Source organism: Ornithorhynchus anatinus, chromosome 9, assembly GCF_004115215.2.
Source record: "Ornithorhynchus anatinus isolate Pmale09 chromosome 9, mOrnAna1.pri.v4, whole genome shotgun sequence".
Taxonomy (NCBI): Eukaryota; Metazoa; Chordata; class Mammalia; order Monotremata; family Ornithorhynchidae; genus Ornithorhynchus; species Ornithorhynchus anatinus.
In genome coordinates this window covers 18926134-18945730 of record NC_041736.1, presented here as the reverse complement: position 1 = coordinate 18945730, position 19597 = coordinate 18926134, and the positions used below count along the sequence as shown (strand labels likewise).

The 19597-nt window shown below is 38.4% G+C and overlaps 1 protein-coding gene across 6 annotated transcripts in view; it reads left to right on the top strand.

Moving 5' to 3' along the window:
- ATF2 (activating transcription factor 2) overlaps positions 1-19597 on the top strand; it is a 46872-nt gene that overhangs the window by 10512 nt on the left and 16763 nt on the right. For 4 of the 6 annotated variants that reach the window (XM_029071713.1, XM_016228188.2, XM_007671263.2 and 1 more), the window contains 7 exons: positions 1438-1507; positions 5546-5642; positions 7943-8061; positions 8206-8334; positions 9846-10024; positions 11638-11752; positions 13518-13604. In XM_029071713.1, coding sequence (XP_028927546.1) covers positions 1438-1507; positions 5546-5642; positions 7943-8061; positions 8206-8334; positions 9846-10024; positions 11638-11752; positions 13518-13604 — 796 coding nt within the window. The remainder of the gene's footprint in view (positions 1-1437; positions 1508-5545; positions 5643-7942; positions 8062-8205; positions 8335-9845; positions 10025-11637; positions 11753-13517; positions 13605-19597) is intronic. The other 2 variants (XM_039913000.1, XM_039912999.1) reach the window with 1 other exon arrangement.

Genomic DNA, 19597 nt, shown 5'->3' with positions numbered 1-19597 from the left:
GACTGGGTGCAGCCTCATCTTTAAAGATATTTGGCCCTATTCTGTCAGGAAATACGTTCTCTTTGGTACGCAGAAGGGGATGCAAGGGAGGAGCCTCTACTGGGAAAGATCAGAACTCTATGCACACCCCACTGAGTATTTGGGAAAGCTGACTTGTATTCTCTGGAGAACATGGAACGCATTTGCTTCCTAGCCCCATCTCTTCCCTGGATAATCTATTCCACGTGTTTGTCTGAAGGAGGAATAAATGCTACCAATGGGTGATGGGTGCATGGGTGATGATGCGTAACACATCTTCGTAAAGGAAAGATTTTTGGTCCACTGGTTTTAATGTATGCTGGGACCATGGTAGTTTGCTTATGTGTAAGGCTGGTTTCATCCTAATGATGGCAGAAAATTGAGTTCAGCAAAGTCTTAGATTATCTTTAGAGAGGAGGAAACAGTAGATTTTGACCTCTACTTGGTTATCCTTTCTCCTGCATTTCCAAGGACAGTGGGAGCCTCCTCCCATTTTCCAAATCACCCTGTCTTGCCTTCAGCAGAGAGAGAGTTTGAAATGTGATGAGAAGCAGCATGGCCTGATGGATAGAGCACAGGCCTGGGAGTCTAATCCTGACTCTGCCACTTGCCTGCTGTGTGACCTTGGGCAAGCTTCACTTACCTGTGCCTCAGTTTTCTCACCTAAAAAAAATAAATGGGGATTAAGACTGAGCCCCATGTGGGACATGGGCTGTGTGCAACCTGATTACCTTGCATCTATCACAGTGCTTAGGAGAGTGTCTGGCTCATAAGTGTTTAACAAATACATTAAAAAAACCCCCAAAAACTTGATCTTTCCCCGAGCAGGAGCTGGACATCACTGTTGCCTTCTTGGCTGTAGACTGTAAGATAGTTGTGGGCAGGTTATGTGTCTTATACTGTGGTGTTGTATTGTCCCAAAGTGCTTAGTACAGTGCCCTGCACCTATAAGTGCTTAATTACTACAATTGATTGATTAAGGTCAGATCCACAGCACTTCAAGGCTGGTCCATATTAACCTGTAAAAGTGGGGCCAGTTTGTCTGTTTTCTCTAGGCTGTTGACCTGTTCTGTCTTGGGCCACAGACTGATTAATTGTCTTCATTTATAGTTATCACAAATGACTTGGAACCTGGTGGGAATAAGCGGGTGTGTCAACCCAAATATTTTGAATCTGCCCCAGTGTTTAGTACAGAGCCTGGTACATAGTAAGCGCTTAACAACAAAAAAAGAAATGACGGAAGGCCTACCACAGCAAATGAAATGTTCTGGGCTTTAGGCAGATGACAAGATGATGCTCTTCTCATTCCAGAAATAAGACTCAAAAGGGTAAATGATAAAATGGGGCATTTTTTTAATAATACTTTCCAAAATGTATGTCCTAAACAGGCTTTGAGACGTTTCTTATCCTTCAATGCAGGCAGTACAAGGACCTGTGGAATATGAGTGATGACAAACCCTTTCTATGCACTGCCCCTGGATGTGGCCAGGTAATGTGTTTTCCTTAAACAACGTTCATGGATTCACATTATATTAAAAGTTATTGATTTTTCAAATGTACTGCATTTCAGGGACTTAAAAGTGTGGGAGGTGTCAAGGGATTCAATTTGAATCGTAAACTCTGGATCACTTCTGAAAAGATACGTATTTTGATGGAACATTTCTATTTTGGAAAGCAAATATTCCAAGTATACCCATGTGGAACTAAATTTTAAAATAGATCATGATGATACTTCACAGTAACAAAATCCAGTGGTTATTCATCTTTTGGTTGGCAATGTAGTCAGCAGTATGAATGAAAACATTTGGATCCTCTTAAATGAAATTCTGTACAAGTTTTTAAAATTCTAAGGCATTCAGCTGATGATCAAGTGTGATATTACTTCTTAAGCAGCTGTAGGAGGATCTAAATTTGGCATTTTGCAGTCAAGAGCCTGCTTTATTGCAGAGTGTCAGAAAATGCCATTTCACTTTTCCCAAAGCACTTAATTATTAGTCCATTGCTTAACTAATTGCTCAACATCACAACAACTGTGGAAATCTAATGAGGGGAAAATGAGAGGAAGTTAAAAATGTGTAATGAAATGACTAAGTACAAGCCTAAGTACATATGCCCTGTAGAACAGAATATTAACTTGATTTTTATTTTACTCTCTAATTTTTATAAATGGAGCAGAGATTAACACTGTCCCAAGTTTTGTAGCTATTTGTTAAAGTATGTTCTAGAATCACTATTTGCAGAACAGTGCATTTGGGGAATGACTACCTCTTCCTAAAAAAAAGAAAAATTCTTAGTTTTATCATCTCTCCATCAGAGTAGATCATAATGGTACAATATGAAGTCAGATTTATCACCCCTTAATGTGTTTACAAGCAGCAGCCAAATATATTCCCCAGCCAATAACATTCGGCGGAATTCCTGTTGAAGTGTTTAAATCTCTCCCTCTGAAACTTCATTGAATTATTGGTAGCAAATTATAGTAGCCCTCGCAAAGACTAGCTCCCTAATGTGTTAGCTACTCAACTAGAGAAAGGACACGGTGGACATTCAGAAACAGTTGAAGAGCATATGTAGTGGCTTTACTGTTGGAATTAGTACCATTTGGGAACTGGGTGAATCCTACTCAAATAGTAAGTTTCACACTACGGATTTGGCTAGCCCTGTGCACTTATAGCATACATCTAAGGAAAAACCATTCTGGATATGGCATCCCTGCCCCTTTTTTTAAAAAAAAATTAGAGGTATTGAATATAGGGTGATGGCTATTAGTCAACTTTAACTCAAAGAATAGAAATAGGAAAGTTAAATGCTTAATTACTCCAAGTAATGCTTTGAAATAGTTGAAGTGAGTGTAGTATATGTGACAGGTTCAGCCTTTTAGCCATAGAGAAAACAGAGTATTAACATTTGACTTGCTATTTTCAAGTTGTTTGAAGCCTGAAACACGTTAACAGCCAGTCTCCCAAACAACATGTTGGCCCCTTCATTGCATTTTCTTTGTCTCTGACACTCAATACATGGCCGGCTAGCTTCCTATGTAGCAAAATCTAGTAAAGGCATTCAGGTCTATATTGCTTCTGAAAGTCTTCAAATGGTATATGACTTCCATCCCCAGGCTCATTCTCTTGGTGGTCAAGCAAGAGACCACCACAAAGTCATCAAGAGCTTAATTGGCATTTTTCAAATCAACCAAAGGTGCTTACAAACTGCCAGAAAATCCCAGTGGAGAGTTGTGAATTGCAAAAGTTGTCTGTCTTAAAATTCCTATTTTAAGTGCTAGTCCTATTTTAAGACACTAGTGTCTCTTTTTTTTCCTTGCGACATTTTCTAGACACTGCATTTTGAAAAGACCTAGAAAGCTCTCCTTTCTCTGCTAGAAGATTTTGCCTTGGTTTTAAAAAAGCCAGGGCCAAGTAGAATGACTACTGTCAATCTGACAGAGTCCCTACTGTTTCATTTTGGCAGTTTTACGACATCTATGTCGTGAAGTTTATTTAGGAGGCCTTTGGAAGAGTTGCCATCTATTCAGGATTTTTTCTGAGATGGCTGCAAGAAATCAATGAGTTATTTTTAGTGAAGTAATTCATTATCAACTGACTGGTGTCCCAGTGACGTTGGCTAGCAGTATATAGCTAAGCAGATGGATTCTCCTGGGTACCCCTTTGGTTATTTACTTTGGTAATTACTTTGGGCTCCTCGATTGGAGAGAGCTGTCGATGCAGTGTCATCAAGTTCCTTGCAGGTAAAGGCTGCCAAGGCTTTCTTTCACATTTGGGCAATCTAGATGGTTTTAATGCTCTTTTTTGATGTATTTGAATCACTGATAAGGAATTCGAGGCTATCCCGTGTGATGATGTCTCTCTGCTGTAGTTAAGGAAAAATCCTGCAGTTTTCTGCCGAGACCCTTAGAACAAGAGGGAGACAAATAAGTAGTGATAGAAAGATGGAGAGTTGTAAAAGGTAATTTGACCTGAATACAAAAGGTGTAGAAATGATGTGGTCAAAACACAGAAGCAGCATGGCTCAGTGGAAAGAGCACGGGCTTTGGAGTCGGAGGTCATGAGTTCGAATCCCAGCTCTGCCACTTGTCAGCTGTGTGACTGTGGGCAAGTCACTTAACTTCTCTGGGCCTCAGTTACCTCATCTGTAAAATGGGGATTAAGACTGTGAGCCCCATGTGGGACAACCTGATTCCCCTATGTCTACCCCAGTGCTTAGAACAGTGCTCTGCACATAGTAAGCGCTTAACAAATACCAACATTATTATTATTATTATTATAAGCCCATACTTCATTGTTCATTGCATAAATAGTCTCACCAGCACTCTGTCCTGTAAACTGATGGAGAACCTGATGCAGGATTATTCCAAATGCCTTTTGGCAAAACTACTGTGGGTCATAATTGAAGAGTTGGCTAAAGCTTCCACCGAACGGAATGCTGTGTTTGCACTCTGTTGCTTGTACAGATGGGAAACTTTAGGCCTTTGAGATGGATCAACCTTTAATCTGGATACTTTTTGAGTTCGCAGCTCCAGGTGGCACTGCCTAAGGCTCTCAAAATAAACCCAAAATATTCCTTAACTCCTTTTCTTATATCTTGTGCAACTATCCATTTAGTATGAAAGGGTGTTAAAAGGTAGTTTAAGACTTCCAAAGGATCTTTTTCTGGGTCCTGAAAGAATTTGACAAATCCTTACTTTGGTCTCCAGTTTAAGATGGTGTGGACTTCTTGTGAACAAAAGATGGGCATACATACTGGGAAACATCCCTCTCATTGAGGCTTCCGCAAGGCTAACACTGGAAAGTGAAGAGAGAGCCATCTCCACTCATGACTTATACTTCACAAAATGATTCTCTGTGATCCTGGTTCTGTCAACAACTTGTAAATGTTCTTTATTTTCCAGGATAAAGCATACACAGTCACTTAGTAAATGTCACTTGGAGCCTGTGGATGCTCTGTTGTAGCAAGGTTAACGTTTCTGCTCAGTGAGAGGGCACTGAAAAGATGGGCACACTTTTTCTGTGATTCTGTAATAAACCTGTCACCAGTGGTACTCTAATGAGAAGCAGTCCCAAAGTAAAGATCTTAATTAAGCATGAAGTTAATTTATTTTTTTCAAATGGTAAGTACCCTTTTTAAATTGAGGAATCTATAAACACTGTCTCGATCTCTCTATCGTATTAGTTTGGAGACATGAATTAGACTTTTTTTCTGAGCGAGTTAATCCCAACTTTGAATCGCCTGCAGGTCGGTCCTTAAATGTTTTTCTCACCTTTCTTAAGCCAACGAACTGAATTATGGATTACTGAGGCCTTTATGTTCTTGTGGGAAAGGTTATTTTTCTGGCCATTTTGATCTAGAAAGTTGCAGCCAGTGCTAACAGTAATGGAGTCTTGGGGAATTAAAATAAATTGCTTCTTCACTGTTAATGGTGTCTTTACATGTTGTGGAAATAACTTTCCAGATCATATTATTCACTCTGATCAAATTGAAAATTTTAACTGTATTTTAAAACTTTTTGCCACAGCGTTTTACCAACGAGGATCATTTGGCTGTCCATAAACATAAACATGAGATGACACTGAAATTTGGTCCAGCTCGTAATGACAGTGTCATTGTGGCTGGTTAGTATATACTTTTATTAATAGCTTATATGCATCTTTCTCCTGGAATGTGCACCAATTGTGTATTTTCTCTATAATCATGTAACAAGTTGGAATCTAAAGAGAATTCCAAATAATTTACAATGAATGTTTGCAACATATATTCTATGCCCATTATATTTTCACTTCTATATGCTGTATATGCATTTTAATTCAGATTCCGATGTCAGTATTGTAGAGGTTAATTGAACTCACATTGTTGAAATATTGGTTCTAACTGATTCAACTTCAGGGGTTTTCAGGAATTGTCACTTCCAATGGTTTTTGACCCTTTTTACCATTTGTATGACTACGGAGCTGTACACTGCTCTTAAAGTTAGGGTTAGCAAAAAAAAAAAAACTTATCTGACAGCTCTGAATCCTGAAGGCCATCATCAGTGGAGCTATTAAAACTTTGGTTTGGGACTCTTTACATGGAACTTCAAATTCCAGGTTTTCCATGGAGACAAATTTAAGTACTCTAATCATACCTGCTTAATATAACAAACTAGAAATATTTTTCCATTAACGGTTTATTCAGACTTCATAAAAATCTAAAGGAAGATTTGAGTGGGAATAAATCTAAGAAGTAATAATTGCAATCTTATTGATGTCTTTTTAAAGAACCTGTTTACATGTATGGAGTTGTTTACTGAGTGAATTAGCCAAAAGAAGATCAATGAGAGAACACATTCAGAATCCTGTAGAGTAACATGCAGTGTGCTTGGGAGAATGAGGGATCGAGACGAACACAAAGGTTATTGGGTTCTGTACCTGTACTTGGAATAACCGAAACTGGGAGAGGAAAAAGAGGATTTATAAGCTTGAAAGTATTCTTCGATTTACCTTTTTCTACGAAATGCACCAGTTATTAAAGTAACAGGTGCTGAGTTCTTGCAACAGATGAACAGTTTTAGACTCCTTTGTTTTTAGAACCCTTTGTCCACTCCCTTGACTGCTGCTAGCCTGGAGAGAGAAATGCAACTATTTATTTATTTTTAAAGAAATTATTTCCATATATTGTATATCATATCCAAGTTGTACCCCAACTGGGAAAGCGTGAAAATCCACCTCCCAGATATTACAGATCCTTCAGTTCATTCGCAGTCACAGTTTTGTTTTGTTAGAAAAGTTAATTTTGAAGTAAGGTCTTGGCGTTTTTGGGGGGTGAAATTTTCACGTTAAGTGGTGTTTTTTTTCTTTCCTGGAGTTATCTTTTTTCTTGGCAATAAATGAATATATTCAGAAACAGCAACTCCTGGCATTTTTGTCACTAACCTTTTACCAGCGTGACTAAACTATGAATTTGGACTGATGCCTAAAATTGAGAGTAACCTTATGGAAACCGTATAATGCATCAGGATACTATTTTTTTAATGGTATTTAAGCGCTTATGTGGCAGGCACTGTAGTAAGCATTAAACATTTGGAAAATAGGTGGTAAGAACATGGTTTTATGAACCCCAACAGAAAATTCAAGGGATTGCATAACATTTGAATGCTAGTAAATTTTCAAATCACTCTAATTTTTATGCAAAAAAATTACTTTTAACCAATAATGTGATTTCTACCTGCCACAGTGTTAATACATACACTTGACTCAGACATTTATAGTGCAGATCTTAGTTCCAAGTCTGCCCAGCAACACTGAAGTAACACTGAACCCAGCAGCTCTTGGCTTAACTTTTAAAAGTAAATTGAGCAGTTGTGTAAATATGTGCTGAGCACCTATTTTAAAAATTTGAATACCTTTTCTCCTGGGGATTTTTTTTCTTTTCTTTTTAAAAGGTATTGACACCTGACACTGCGACTTGCCTGCTAAACTTTTATTTTTGACATTTTTGCAAAGTTGTTCTTATACTACAGTGATGAAAATTTGGAAGGGGATGATGAGGGAAGATAATGTTATTTATATCATTCCTAGCCCTCTCCCCCAAGTAATGCGTTCAGTTGGTGAACAAGGCACTAGCTGCATTTTCTTTTTTTTTTTTTTTAAGTTGATTTCAAACTAATATAGAAGATATCAGATTACAATAGAAATTATAGTTACTGAATAAAATACAAAGTAGAACAACCTCAATTGTGGAATTGGAGAACTGATCCTAAATCTGTATTTTTTAAAATCGGAGGAAACAACTATTTCATCTAAAGGTAAAATGTTTTCCACAGAAAAGCTAAGGAACTGAAAACCAGCAGTGCTGTTTTAGTGTAACTCAGCCACATTAAAATAACCAATGTGACATTTGACAGCAGTGTATAAATACTCTTTACATTTAATTTCAGATCAGACACCAACTCCAACTCGATTCTTGAAGAACTGTGAAGAAGTGGGTTTGTTCAATGAACTAGCAAGTCCATTCGAAAATGAATTCAAAAAGGCTTCAGAAGATGACATTAAAAAAGTATGTTGAACTTCCATGAAGTTAAGAAATCTGCTAACTGAACAGGAGTTGAACTGGTTGCCTGCCTTGTTAGTTTGGTTTTGTGGCTTGGCCTGTGGAATTTATTGGCTTATCTGAGCAATTAACTGTATGTTTACCATTTAGATGCCTCTGGATCTATCCCCTCTTGCAACACCAATCATAAGAAACAAAATTGAAGAGCCTTCTGCTGTGGAGACAACTCACCAAGATAGTCCTTTACCTCATCCAGAGTCCACTACCAGTGATGAAAAGGTTAGAAATTGATGTTTTTCAAACTGAGGAAAAGCTCACTCCCCAACTGTGTAGCTTGAGATTGTCCTCCATCTCCAAAACATAAGCTCACTAACTCCGTAAGTTCCCACTGCATGTCCACCGACTCACTGCCTTGCTCTTTCTTGCCGTCAGCCTCTTGCTCACTTCTTTCCCCCTGTACATCTGACTGACCACTGCTCTCTCCATCTTCAAAGGCCTTCTGAAATCACACTTCTACCAGGAAGCTTATTCTGATCAATTGCTCATCTTCTCACTCTAGCTTTCCCCTCCTACTACCACTTCTGCATCACTTAAGCATTTGGGTACTGACTTCTCCTCCCAGAGATGTTTATTTGGGAAGAAACTGGTAAAGGGAGTTTAGGACAAAATAGCCCCAAATGAACCCACACTAGCGTTTTTTACACCTGATAGAGCTTGGTTAGAAAGGTATCTATTAAAACCTGCAGATCTATTGTGGCTGGATCTCAGGGAGAACGGGCATAGAAAACCGTACCATTAAACACCAGGGTCAATGAAGTCTTTTCCCTTTGCTCTGCTACTAGAAGAGTTCTGTTCTGCCCTGAGGTAGTGGAAACTTTAACCCAAATCACCAAAAAGCCAGTCCCTCTCCCAGAATACCTGGACCTGTCACCTGCTAATAATAAGAAAAATCTGTCTTAAAACCCTTCTGTCTGTACTGCTTATCTTCAGCAGTCTTTGTTATCAATAAAGATATTTATTATCATTACTTTAATTGTATTTGCTTACTGTGGGTCAGGCGCTGTTTTAAGCACTCGGGTAGCTACAAATCAGTCGGGTTGGACACAGTTCCTGTCCCACATGGGGCTCACAGTCTAAGTGGGAGGGAGTAGGATTTAACCCCCATTTTACAGTTGAGGAAACTGAGGCACAGAAAGTGAAATGGCTTGCCCAAGGTCACGCAGCAATAAGTTGAGAGAGCCAGGATTAGAACCTAGGCCTCTGACACTCCCAAGGCTGTGCTCTTTCCACTAGGCCATGCTGCTACAATTATAAATAAAGAGGGATTTTAGAAGTAGTCTTAAATATTTTATAAAGATTGAGTGGCCTGGGGAGGCTGTGGATTGTATCATTTTACTAAAATTTTGATTTGTTTCCAGCCAGACTTTGGACCTGACTTCATTCACATCTTAGAGGTGTGAGCTGATCATAACCAGGCAGGTAGCTACAGTTAAATAATGAGATATGCTTAGCACTCAATTTTCAATTTTGAATCTAAGATATTTTACACTTCAAAAGATTAAGATATGTTGCCCAGTGCTCTGAAAATGAAATGTCTTATGAGTTCTGATCCATTAAGTTTCTGTTACAATCTGTACACATGATGCCCTCCTGTTGGCTTTTTTAGATGTATTTCGCATTTTTCTACTTGGCTTAAAACTTCTCATTTTTTTCAAATCACTTTCATGGCTGAATGTTATTGTGGCTTTTGGTCATACTTAAAGACATCTTGTTTTCCTTTTCTCAATTAGGAAGTATCGTTGCCACAGACTTCACAGCCTACATCGACTATAGTTCGTCCAGCCTCGCTCCAGGTTCCAAATGTGTTGCTTACAAGTTCTGACTCAAGTGTCATCATTCAGCAGGCAGTACCATCTCCAACTTCAAGTACTGTCATCACCCAGGCTCCATCTTCCAACAGACCGATAGTGTAAGTAAATTAATCAAATTGGTTAGTGGTCGATGGATTGATTATTTGTTTGATTAGTTGGTTTTGTTTTCCACCGTGTTTCCCACTCCTTGACTGTGGAGCAATTTCCTGTTCATCTAACTCATAGAATGATAAACTCCTAGGCTCGGATGTTTTCGGGGGGTAAGTTTCTTAACTGGAAGTAAATTAAAGTAGTGCAGTTCTTAGTGTCACAACTTAAACATGTCACAAACATGGAGGGAAAGATTAAAACTGGAAAGACTACAGAAAACATCTTTAGGAGAGGGTCAAGAGAACATATTCCTATACTTGAGAGTGTGTTCACCCCCAAACATCTGTTTACAGGAAATTCTTCCACTCGAGAGCACCATGTTGATACTCCTACTGTAGAGCCCCGTCTAGTTGCAGTAACGGCGTTTATTGGCGTGCCTACTGAGTGGATATACTGTAGCCCGGTGGAAAGAATGCTGCCGTGGGAATCGGGAGACCTAGGTTCTACTCCCAGTTCTGCGTGTTGGGGTTGTACTTAATTGTTGCACTTTATACTCCAGCAGAAATGGCAGAAAAGAGAGTATAAGTCACATTGCACAAAGCACCGACACTAAAATCAACTCCTTTACTCAGATTCTCAGCACTGAGGTTTCAAAACCTACCTGTTATTCGTAATGAAAACTCCATTACTGAGTGCAGCGCATTGGATAAAGCACTTGGGGAAAGCTCTCTAAAGACCTGTTAAGTGTACAGTATAACTATGTATTGCATTGCCAGGGTATTTTAGGTCAGCAGTTACACAGTGAAGATTGTGTAACGTTGCACACAAGCCGTATCTGTTCTTTGAAGACATTTAATAATAACTGTGATATTTAGGTGCTTACTATGACTCAAGCACTGTTGTACAAGGTGGGGAAGGTGCAGGGTAATCAAGTCAGACACAGCCCCTGTCCCACACAGGGCCCACATTCTAAGTAGGAGGAGGAACAGGTATTGAATCCCCATTTTGCAGATGAGGTAACTGAGACACAGAGAAGTTAAATGACTTGCCTGAGGTTCCAGAGCAGGCATGTGGCAGAGCCAGGATTGGAACCTAGGTCCTCTGACTCCCAGGCTTGTGCTCTTTGCATTAAGCAACCTTGCTCCAAAAATTAATACCATTTCACAATGGAGCCATACTCTGTTCTCTCCCCACCCCCCACCCTCCATACCCCCAGTTGTTCTCACAAACTAATTTGAATTTAAGATGAAACAGTCTCATTTCATTCAATAGTATTTATTGAGCGCTTACTATGTGCAGAGCACTGTACTAAGCGCTTGGGATGAACAAGTCGGCAACAGATAGAGACAGTCCCTGCCGTTTGACGGGCTTACAGTCTAATCGGGGGAGATGGACAGACAAGAACAATGGCAATAAAATATCATTTGAATATCCTAGGTGTTATTTGCAGTATAGGAACTTAGTTGTAAAGGTTGGGTTGCTTAGGATTGTTTTCATCTGAAAAAGTGTGAAGACCTTTGCTGCTACCTGTATTAAAGAAATGATTGGCATTATCTCATTTTATTTTTCCTCTTTCCCTCCCCTTTTCCTTAAATCCCCTCCATCATTTTGTTTTTCTTAGTCCTGTACCAGGACCTTTTCCTCTGCTGTTACATCTTCCTAATGGACAGACCATGCCCGTTGCTATTCCTGCCTCAATCACAAACTCTAATGTGCATGTCCCTGCTGCAGTTCCAGTAAGTTTGAAATTGAACCACTGTTGCTTTTTTACAAAATTTCTAGCCAGCAACACTGATAACTGAAAAGGGATTTTTTGAGTCTTTTTTTTTTTAATTGATATCATGAGTACCTCATTCATCATTGCTATAAATGTTTTCCAGTATGTAGCAATTCAACTCGAATGGTTTTTGTGAAGGAGTTCAATACTCTTGAGTGGTCTCTAGTGTTGTAAGGGTTTAGGCCTGTGGAATTTTCTTTCCTAATCAGGGTGATTGTTATTGTATCATATTTTCCTCTTATGTAGCGTAAGATAGGCTTTTAATTATACAATATTTTGAAAGTTTTATCAAGTAATTCCAGGATACCAAGTAATAAAACTGAAATTAAAAATCCACAAAATATCATGCATTTTTATCATAAAGGTGATAAAAATCATTACTGTGATTGCTCTAGGGCCTGTAAGGAGCAAATGCTATATTCCCATCATTATGGAAGCAATATTTTAAATGTGTGAAGATTGATTTCATTCATATCTAACCAGATATATATAGTATAAATTTTAAAATTTGAAGTAGCTCAGCATTTCTTCCAGTGTTTCATACAGTACAATAAAATGGCTTACTAGCGCTTCTTTTATAGGAATTTGTAACCCGAGATCTGGCTGCATGTAACTTGTAAATCCTTAGAAAATGAGGCAGGCGTAGGCCAGATTTTTTTTTTAATGTGGATTTTGTAGGCCTTCAACAGAGTTAGAGCTAGACTCTGTAAAAAGAATGCTGTCTCTATATGTGACCTAATTGGTAGCTCTTGAGCCTCTGCTAACTTGCATGAGCCTCGATAACCTCCTTAAACCTTATACAGATGGATATAGAACTACTTAGCTAGTTCTGGTTTCTTAATGACATAAGTCATTTGATTTCATACCTGAGTAGCTACTCTGATGCCAGAAACCTGGTTCTATGCCATCATCATCTGCTGGCTGTTGGCCCTGTGTTCAATAGAACTGTCTCACAAAAGCCACCATAGTTTACTTGATCTCTTTATTTGCTTCTCTGAAAATGGAACATTCAGGATTGGGTGCACTAGTGGGCTCTAAGGAAATCCACACTCACTGAAGGAACTGTGACTTCCATTTCCACAGTCTTCAGGTTCCTCATGTGAAAGTGGAGTATTTCTCTTTTTATTTATTCATTTTTTTAAAAAACCAAAATGATACTTTAGAATTTAAAGCAGTACAGATGTAAAGATAGGAGAGTATTTATTTGTGAGGTGCCTTGGCTCAATTCCTTCAGGAAATGTAGAGGTTCAGAAGGAGGAATGGAAAGAAGATACATTTTGGACATCAGGGAGCATGAACTCAAGTCCAGGATGCCAAACCCTGAAAGGTTTTGGCTGCTCATATGTGAAGAGGATCAAGTTGAAGGCAGATAAGCACTTAGTACACTGCTCTGCACAAAATAAGTGCTCATTAAATACGATTGAATGAATATATAGTAGTTTGACTTTGTAGAAATACCACAAATAAACTGAAGGTTTAAGAAAAAATATTAAAAATAAATGATAAATATATATGCCTTCAACTTTATAATTTATTTTTAATAATATATTTTTTAAAACCTTCACTTGTGATATTTCTGCAAAGTCAGCCTACTGGGCAAATATAATTCAAGATGCCTAAAAGTACTGAACAAAAATCTAATTACTAGGATCTCAGAGGTGTGCTCAAACTTATACTACTGCAATTTTGAGTTCAGCTGAAAACTTTTTTTCATCTTTGCCCAGATTGTTAGACCAGTCACCATGGTGCCTAGTATTCCGGGAATCCCAGGGCCTTCTTCCCCACAACCAGTGCAGTCAGAGGCTAAAATGGTGAGTGAAACTTTTGTTCATTCTATGAAGTTCATTTGGATCTTGAATCCAAATGATCTTGAACCCTGAGTGGTTCATGTAAACAGCTTTGGGCTTCAAATGCTTGACTTAAGCTAGATTGCACGAAAACGTAACTTGAATTGTAGACCCAGGATCACCATATTAGCAGAGTGTGTATGGAATAGGAAATGAAGAGGATTCGTGTTTCGTGAAATGGCAGTTTTAGTCCCTCAGCCAACCTGTAGGCAGTAGTCCCCAAATTGTCTGTATACATTAACATAAGAGATCAGCAAAGTAAATCCTTCTTAAAAATAAAATGAAAAACTTACCCCAAGGGTGGAGACTAGGGTGGCTCGTACAGAGTCTAAACACAATATTAAGATGGCTTAAAAGGAGTGGGTGGTATCACTTTCAAAGCTGATAATGAAAGGCTGTTCAAATATATCAAAGTCAACATTTACTGTAAAATTAATCTCAGAACACTTTAGGAGAGTACAGTACACTATTAGGAGAGTATGGTAGTTAATAGATGTGTTCCCTGCCTTCAAGGAACTTAAAAGCCAGCTAGGTAATCAGTGATAATTACTTGATGATCTTATAATAGTTGCTTTCAGGTTGCAAAGGAAATGGCTCAGAGGCTTATAGAATTATTTTGATTAATCAGTAGTAATTCTACTACTTCTGTTGTATTGTACTCTCCAAAGTGCTTAGTTCAGTGCTTTGCACATAATAAGCGCTCAAATATCACTGATGATGGAGTTTCTGAAGAGGTCAGTAATGATGTGGTACTAGGAATGGTTCCAGGTTAATATTTTCATAACTGATTTGGAAGCAGGAATGCACAGTGAATTACTCTAACTCTGCAGATGCCATTAAATTCCTCTGGGTAGTCGGTGTTGTACTGGTGAGGACAGACTGTAGGAAAATCTTTTTAAAACTGAATGGGCAGAAAAGTGTGGTGTGTTTTTTTGTTTTTGTTTTTTTTTGCAGGGGTGGGGGGGGTGGTTTTGAGTGAACTAGTGCATTTTAAGGAAAAATAATTCCAACTAAATTTTGATTTTTGGCAATTACAATTGTAATTCAGGAAAGAATCTCTTTATTCACTTCCAATTCCCATCCAGTGTGCATCGGCACACCAGATGGCTAACATGGTTCTGGATGCTCTACACTGAGTAGGCACTCAGTCAATACGATTGATTGGATATCAGGAAGAACATGGTAGACGCTGCTCATGGTGAGACTGCATTAGTGCATGACTCTTTTGGAGAGGATCTTCTGCATATATAAAACAAAAGCATAGTTCTGCCACTTGTGTAAAACCATGGTTGGCTGCACCTGGAATATTGCATGCAGTTCTGGTTGCTGCAGTGGGAGTAATATAATAATATTAGAGAAGCTACAGAGCAGGGCACGCTTCATAGTTGAATAGTGGAAAAGTCAACAACTGGTTGATTAGCAAACAGTGTGTATCTAGGGAGAAACCAGAATGCTTTCAAAACATGGCAGTTTCATAATTTTACTAAATGGAAAAAAAAGCAAATGGCAATTTTGTATTCATTTTCAGAGGTCCTTTTATCACTAGGGAAAAAAATTTCTTTGAGCAAAATATATGCCACTCATGAAAGTATTTGCTGTCATTCATTTTTAGAAGGCAGTGGAGCAAAGCCAAGGGTTTAAATATAAAAGCTTTTATTTTTCTTATTTAAGCTGAAAGTCTTATTTGGTAGAGTGGATTTTTTTTATTAATAATAATAATGGCATTTAAGCACTTACTGTGTGCCAAGCACTGTTCTAAGCACTGGGGTAGATACAAGGTAATCAGGTTGTCCCATCTGGAGCTCCCAGTCTTAATCCCCATTTTACAGATGAGGTAACTGGGGCACCGAGAAGTTAAGCGGCTTGCCGAAGGTCACACAGCAGACAGGTGGTGGAGATGGAAATAGAACCTACATCCTCTGACTCCCAAGCCTGTGCTCTTACCACTAAGCCACGTGGTGGTGTTTTTTAAACCTTCTCTCCCTTTGGGAAAAAGACATAAGCATAGAATCTTTCTTTATCAGAAGATTTTAGTTACATCTAATCCTCTAGCAAAGGAAAGATAAGATCTCACAAATGACAATGGCTTTGGTTAACTAAAAAATTAGATTGATAATAATCCGAAAGAAACTCGCTATAATATGAAATACTAGCAAGGTAAAGTAGGAAAAGTAATCTCTATTAAGGAGACACAAATTTCAGTAGGTTGTGATGTGGAAAGATTGTCATGCATAGAATTTAACAATCCAATTATATTTTTCCGTAGGACTTGGCTAATATAAATAAACCATATTTAAGTGATTGTTCATAATTGAGATAGTAAAAGGATCCTCTCATTTTTTTGAATAAATAATGAAAATGTATTTGGATTGTTACACTCTGTTCCTATTGAGAATATTGAGTAAGATCACGAACAATAAATTGGAACTGTTAAAATATTCACTAAGAATAAGGACTGTATTGTAATTATCTATTGCATAGGAGGGAAATAAAAAATTGAGCAAAATATATGAAAACGTAGCTTCCATTCAAGGTTGAACATGTTCTAGAAGAATATTAAAAACTATTATTCATAGAAATTGAGCCTTAATGTTTTATTCATCTTAATGGACCTAAATAAAAATGAAAAGATATTTCAGAACTAACTCCTACTCCTTCCAAGGTGTGTTTATGATTCCGCTTAATTCTTAAAAGACAAATGTTGTATGTTAACCCACAGAGAATGTTGTCTGATTCTCTGAAACTTACAGGTTTATTGCCAATTTAAAGTGCCTACAAATTGACAAATGGTGCACAATTTGTATTGTATGGCTTATTGTAACAACTTTGGGGGTTTTTTTAAGCATTATAAAGGGTCGCCTTTGAAGCAGCTAATTAATCTAACATTTGTAACCCTTTCTGTTACAAGAAGCCTACTTTGTTTTACAGCTCCTCTTATGGACATTTATCACTCAATTGCTACAAATACAATGTGCTGGGTTGCTGAATGCTTCATAAAAGTCTAAATTATTTTACATCCTTTGAAACTGTGGAATATTTTTTGCCCTTTGTTACCTTAGCACAGAAATGATAAAACAGTTACAAAAGTTCTTGGTGCTAGAGGGTCTGTGTTGAATATAGATTAACTTTAGATAGTATATGCTAATGCCAAACTAAATTTACCAGAGGAAATAAGCAGAGAGGTCCCAAGATGGCTTTGCTTAAATGTCCTTGGAATATAAAATGAATAGCAAGTGTGTACTCTTAAAAAGCATTTTAGGGGGAGCATAAGATTGTCTCGAAAATCTTTCATCAAAACTTGGTAAATATGATCAAGAATTTGGGGTGTTTTAACAATTCCGGATTTATGACAATTGATGATACCACTGAGTTCTGACTCTCCACTGCACACCAAGTAATCTGTAGCTTTTGTTTTGGGATTTTCTAACCTAGATTTTGAAACAGTTATCACCTTTCTAATTAGAAAATGATGATCACCATTAAAAAGAGTAATTTGGGTCCTGTAAAAGTCTGAAAAATGTCTTCAGCCACCTAAAGAATGACATTTCTCATTATGAAATCCAGCCTCTTCTGGATGATCATCTGGGAAACAGGAAGACTTACTTTAAAATGGTTTTAAATTCCATTCTCTAGAGCCATTCTTATCAAGACTTTTGTGACAAACTGAGAAATATCTGTGAACACAGAGGGTAACCAGTAGGTTTTCTGCAGGGGGTTTGTACAGAGAGACCTGCCAGAGGGCAGCTTGGCAAATGTTCAGAAACCTACATTTCGTTAGTTGAGCCCGGCATGAAACCTTGTGTTCAGCAGAATTCGTCTGACCTGCCTCTCTGCATGCCGAGCTAATCAGCAAACACCTAATGAGCCCACTCTAAAGAAACAGACCCTCTTCCATCCTCCTTCATTTTCATACATTCTCTGGGGGTGGAGAGACAAGACTTCATGAGGACTGATGATGCTGCAAAGACCACAATAATGATAATTAACTTGCTGAATTTAGAAGATTATGCTGTTAATTAGTTGCAAAATAAAGATAAGTAATAGAGCAGCAGATGGTAGGAGAACACCCAGGAGAAGGAGGGTTATTACTCTGATGAGCTTTTGTGGCACATATGAAATATGGATCTGACTTTTTCATAAATTGTTTCTAGAGAATACTGTCTTGTTTCTCAGAGCTGTGATGGAGTGATGTATTCCTACAAAATTTTTGACAGATGTGATCAAGGTTTATGGTACTCTTGAAGCAAATCTTTAAAATAACAGACTCTAATAGATGATCTTTAAGACCAAATTTGTGATACATCATGAACCAACATGGCCATTCTGTTTGTACATTTAATGACACTGCATACATCTGCCTCCGTAAATGAATCAATACAATAGTCTTTTTTGTTTTTTTTCAGTTCATCAACTTCATAAATACACTACACCACTTAGCAGCTACAATGCCAAGCATACTAACTTCAGAACAGCATTTTGGTGCTACAGATTATTTTTGCATGTAATGAAGAGGTGCTACCCTCTTCAATTGTTCATTAAATTTAGTGTGAGTTACTCCTGAATGAAAACTAACACTTCATTTATGAGGCACGTCTGTGGAGGGTGGTACCCATTTATGTTGTTCTTTCTGTTGGCATTCTAGCCAGGTGCCTGAGGATACTTGCCCATCCTGAGGAGCTTTGTGGCATAGTGGATAGAGAATGGGCCCGGGAGTCAGAAGGACCCGAGTTCTTTCCTTGCTCCGCCACTTGTGTGCTCCGTCACCTTGTGCCTGGTACCTCATCTGTAGAATGGGGATTCATGCTGTGAGCCCCATGTGGGACAGGGACTGCCATCAACCTGATTAGTTTATACTTACCCCAGGGCTTCTAAGTGCAGTGCTTGGTACATAGTAAGTGCTTAACATACTGTAATAAAGACAAAAAACCAAACCATGATGCCAGTGGTATGCCCTAGAACAATCCTCATGATAAGAAATCTTTCAAGATTGTCCAGGGTCAGTTTCATCTGTCTGCGGTCATACCACTGAGAGTCTACTTTTGTGACCGACCTGGCAATGGGGGAAGATGGTTCTGAGATAACAGTGAGGGGTCAGGGGATTCCAAGGAGCAGATAGAACCAGCTCCTTCCTGGAATCCCTCTGAGCCACAGGTAAAGAGAGCATGAAGAAGTGATACCAGAGGGGTCCTCTGGGAAATCCTTAAAATGACAGCAGGCGAATCCATCCCCCAAAGCTGATTGTGATGCCTCTGAAATTGCAAAGCCCTCAGGGGGCCCCAGCCCAATTCAAGGCAGCAGTCTTGACCAGTAAATCTGCAATGGCGTCAAAATTGCAGGCTGCTATTTTGGGTGATAATTTTCTGGTCCTACAATTTTATTTTATTCTTTTTCTAAGCCTGCCAGCAAGATGGATTTGATGACTTCGGGCTTTTGCTTTCCTCAAATTCCAAACAAAATCTTGTTTTGGGGCAGGTGCCCGTGTTTTGACTGTGACTAAACTATAACCTATTTTCATATCTGTTTCTGCCAAACGTATATTTTAGGGCTGTAGGATTGGCTGTCACTTACACAGGAAGTGGGTCATAATAACCCTGAGCTCTGAATTCATCAATCTGGGATAATTTGTTATAAATCTGGAATGATTGTTTAATTTAGCATAAGATTTTCTTCATAGAAAGTTGTATGTGATCACAACTGGCAGAGCTACAGAAGAAGCAGCACAAAAAAATGGGAATTTAAAGCAGCACCTTTATTAACCCTTAGGTTAGTTTCTTCCTTACATCTTCTATAGGCTTTCAAAGTAGGCCCATTTTAGTAGTAGTAGTAGTAATAATAATAATACTAGTAATAATAAAAATGTTGGTAATTAAGCACTTACTATGTGCCAAGCACTTTACTAAGCGCTGGGGTAGATACGAGATAATCAAGGCCCACATGGGGCTCACTGTTTTAGTAGG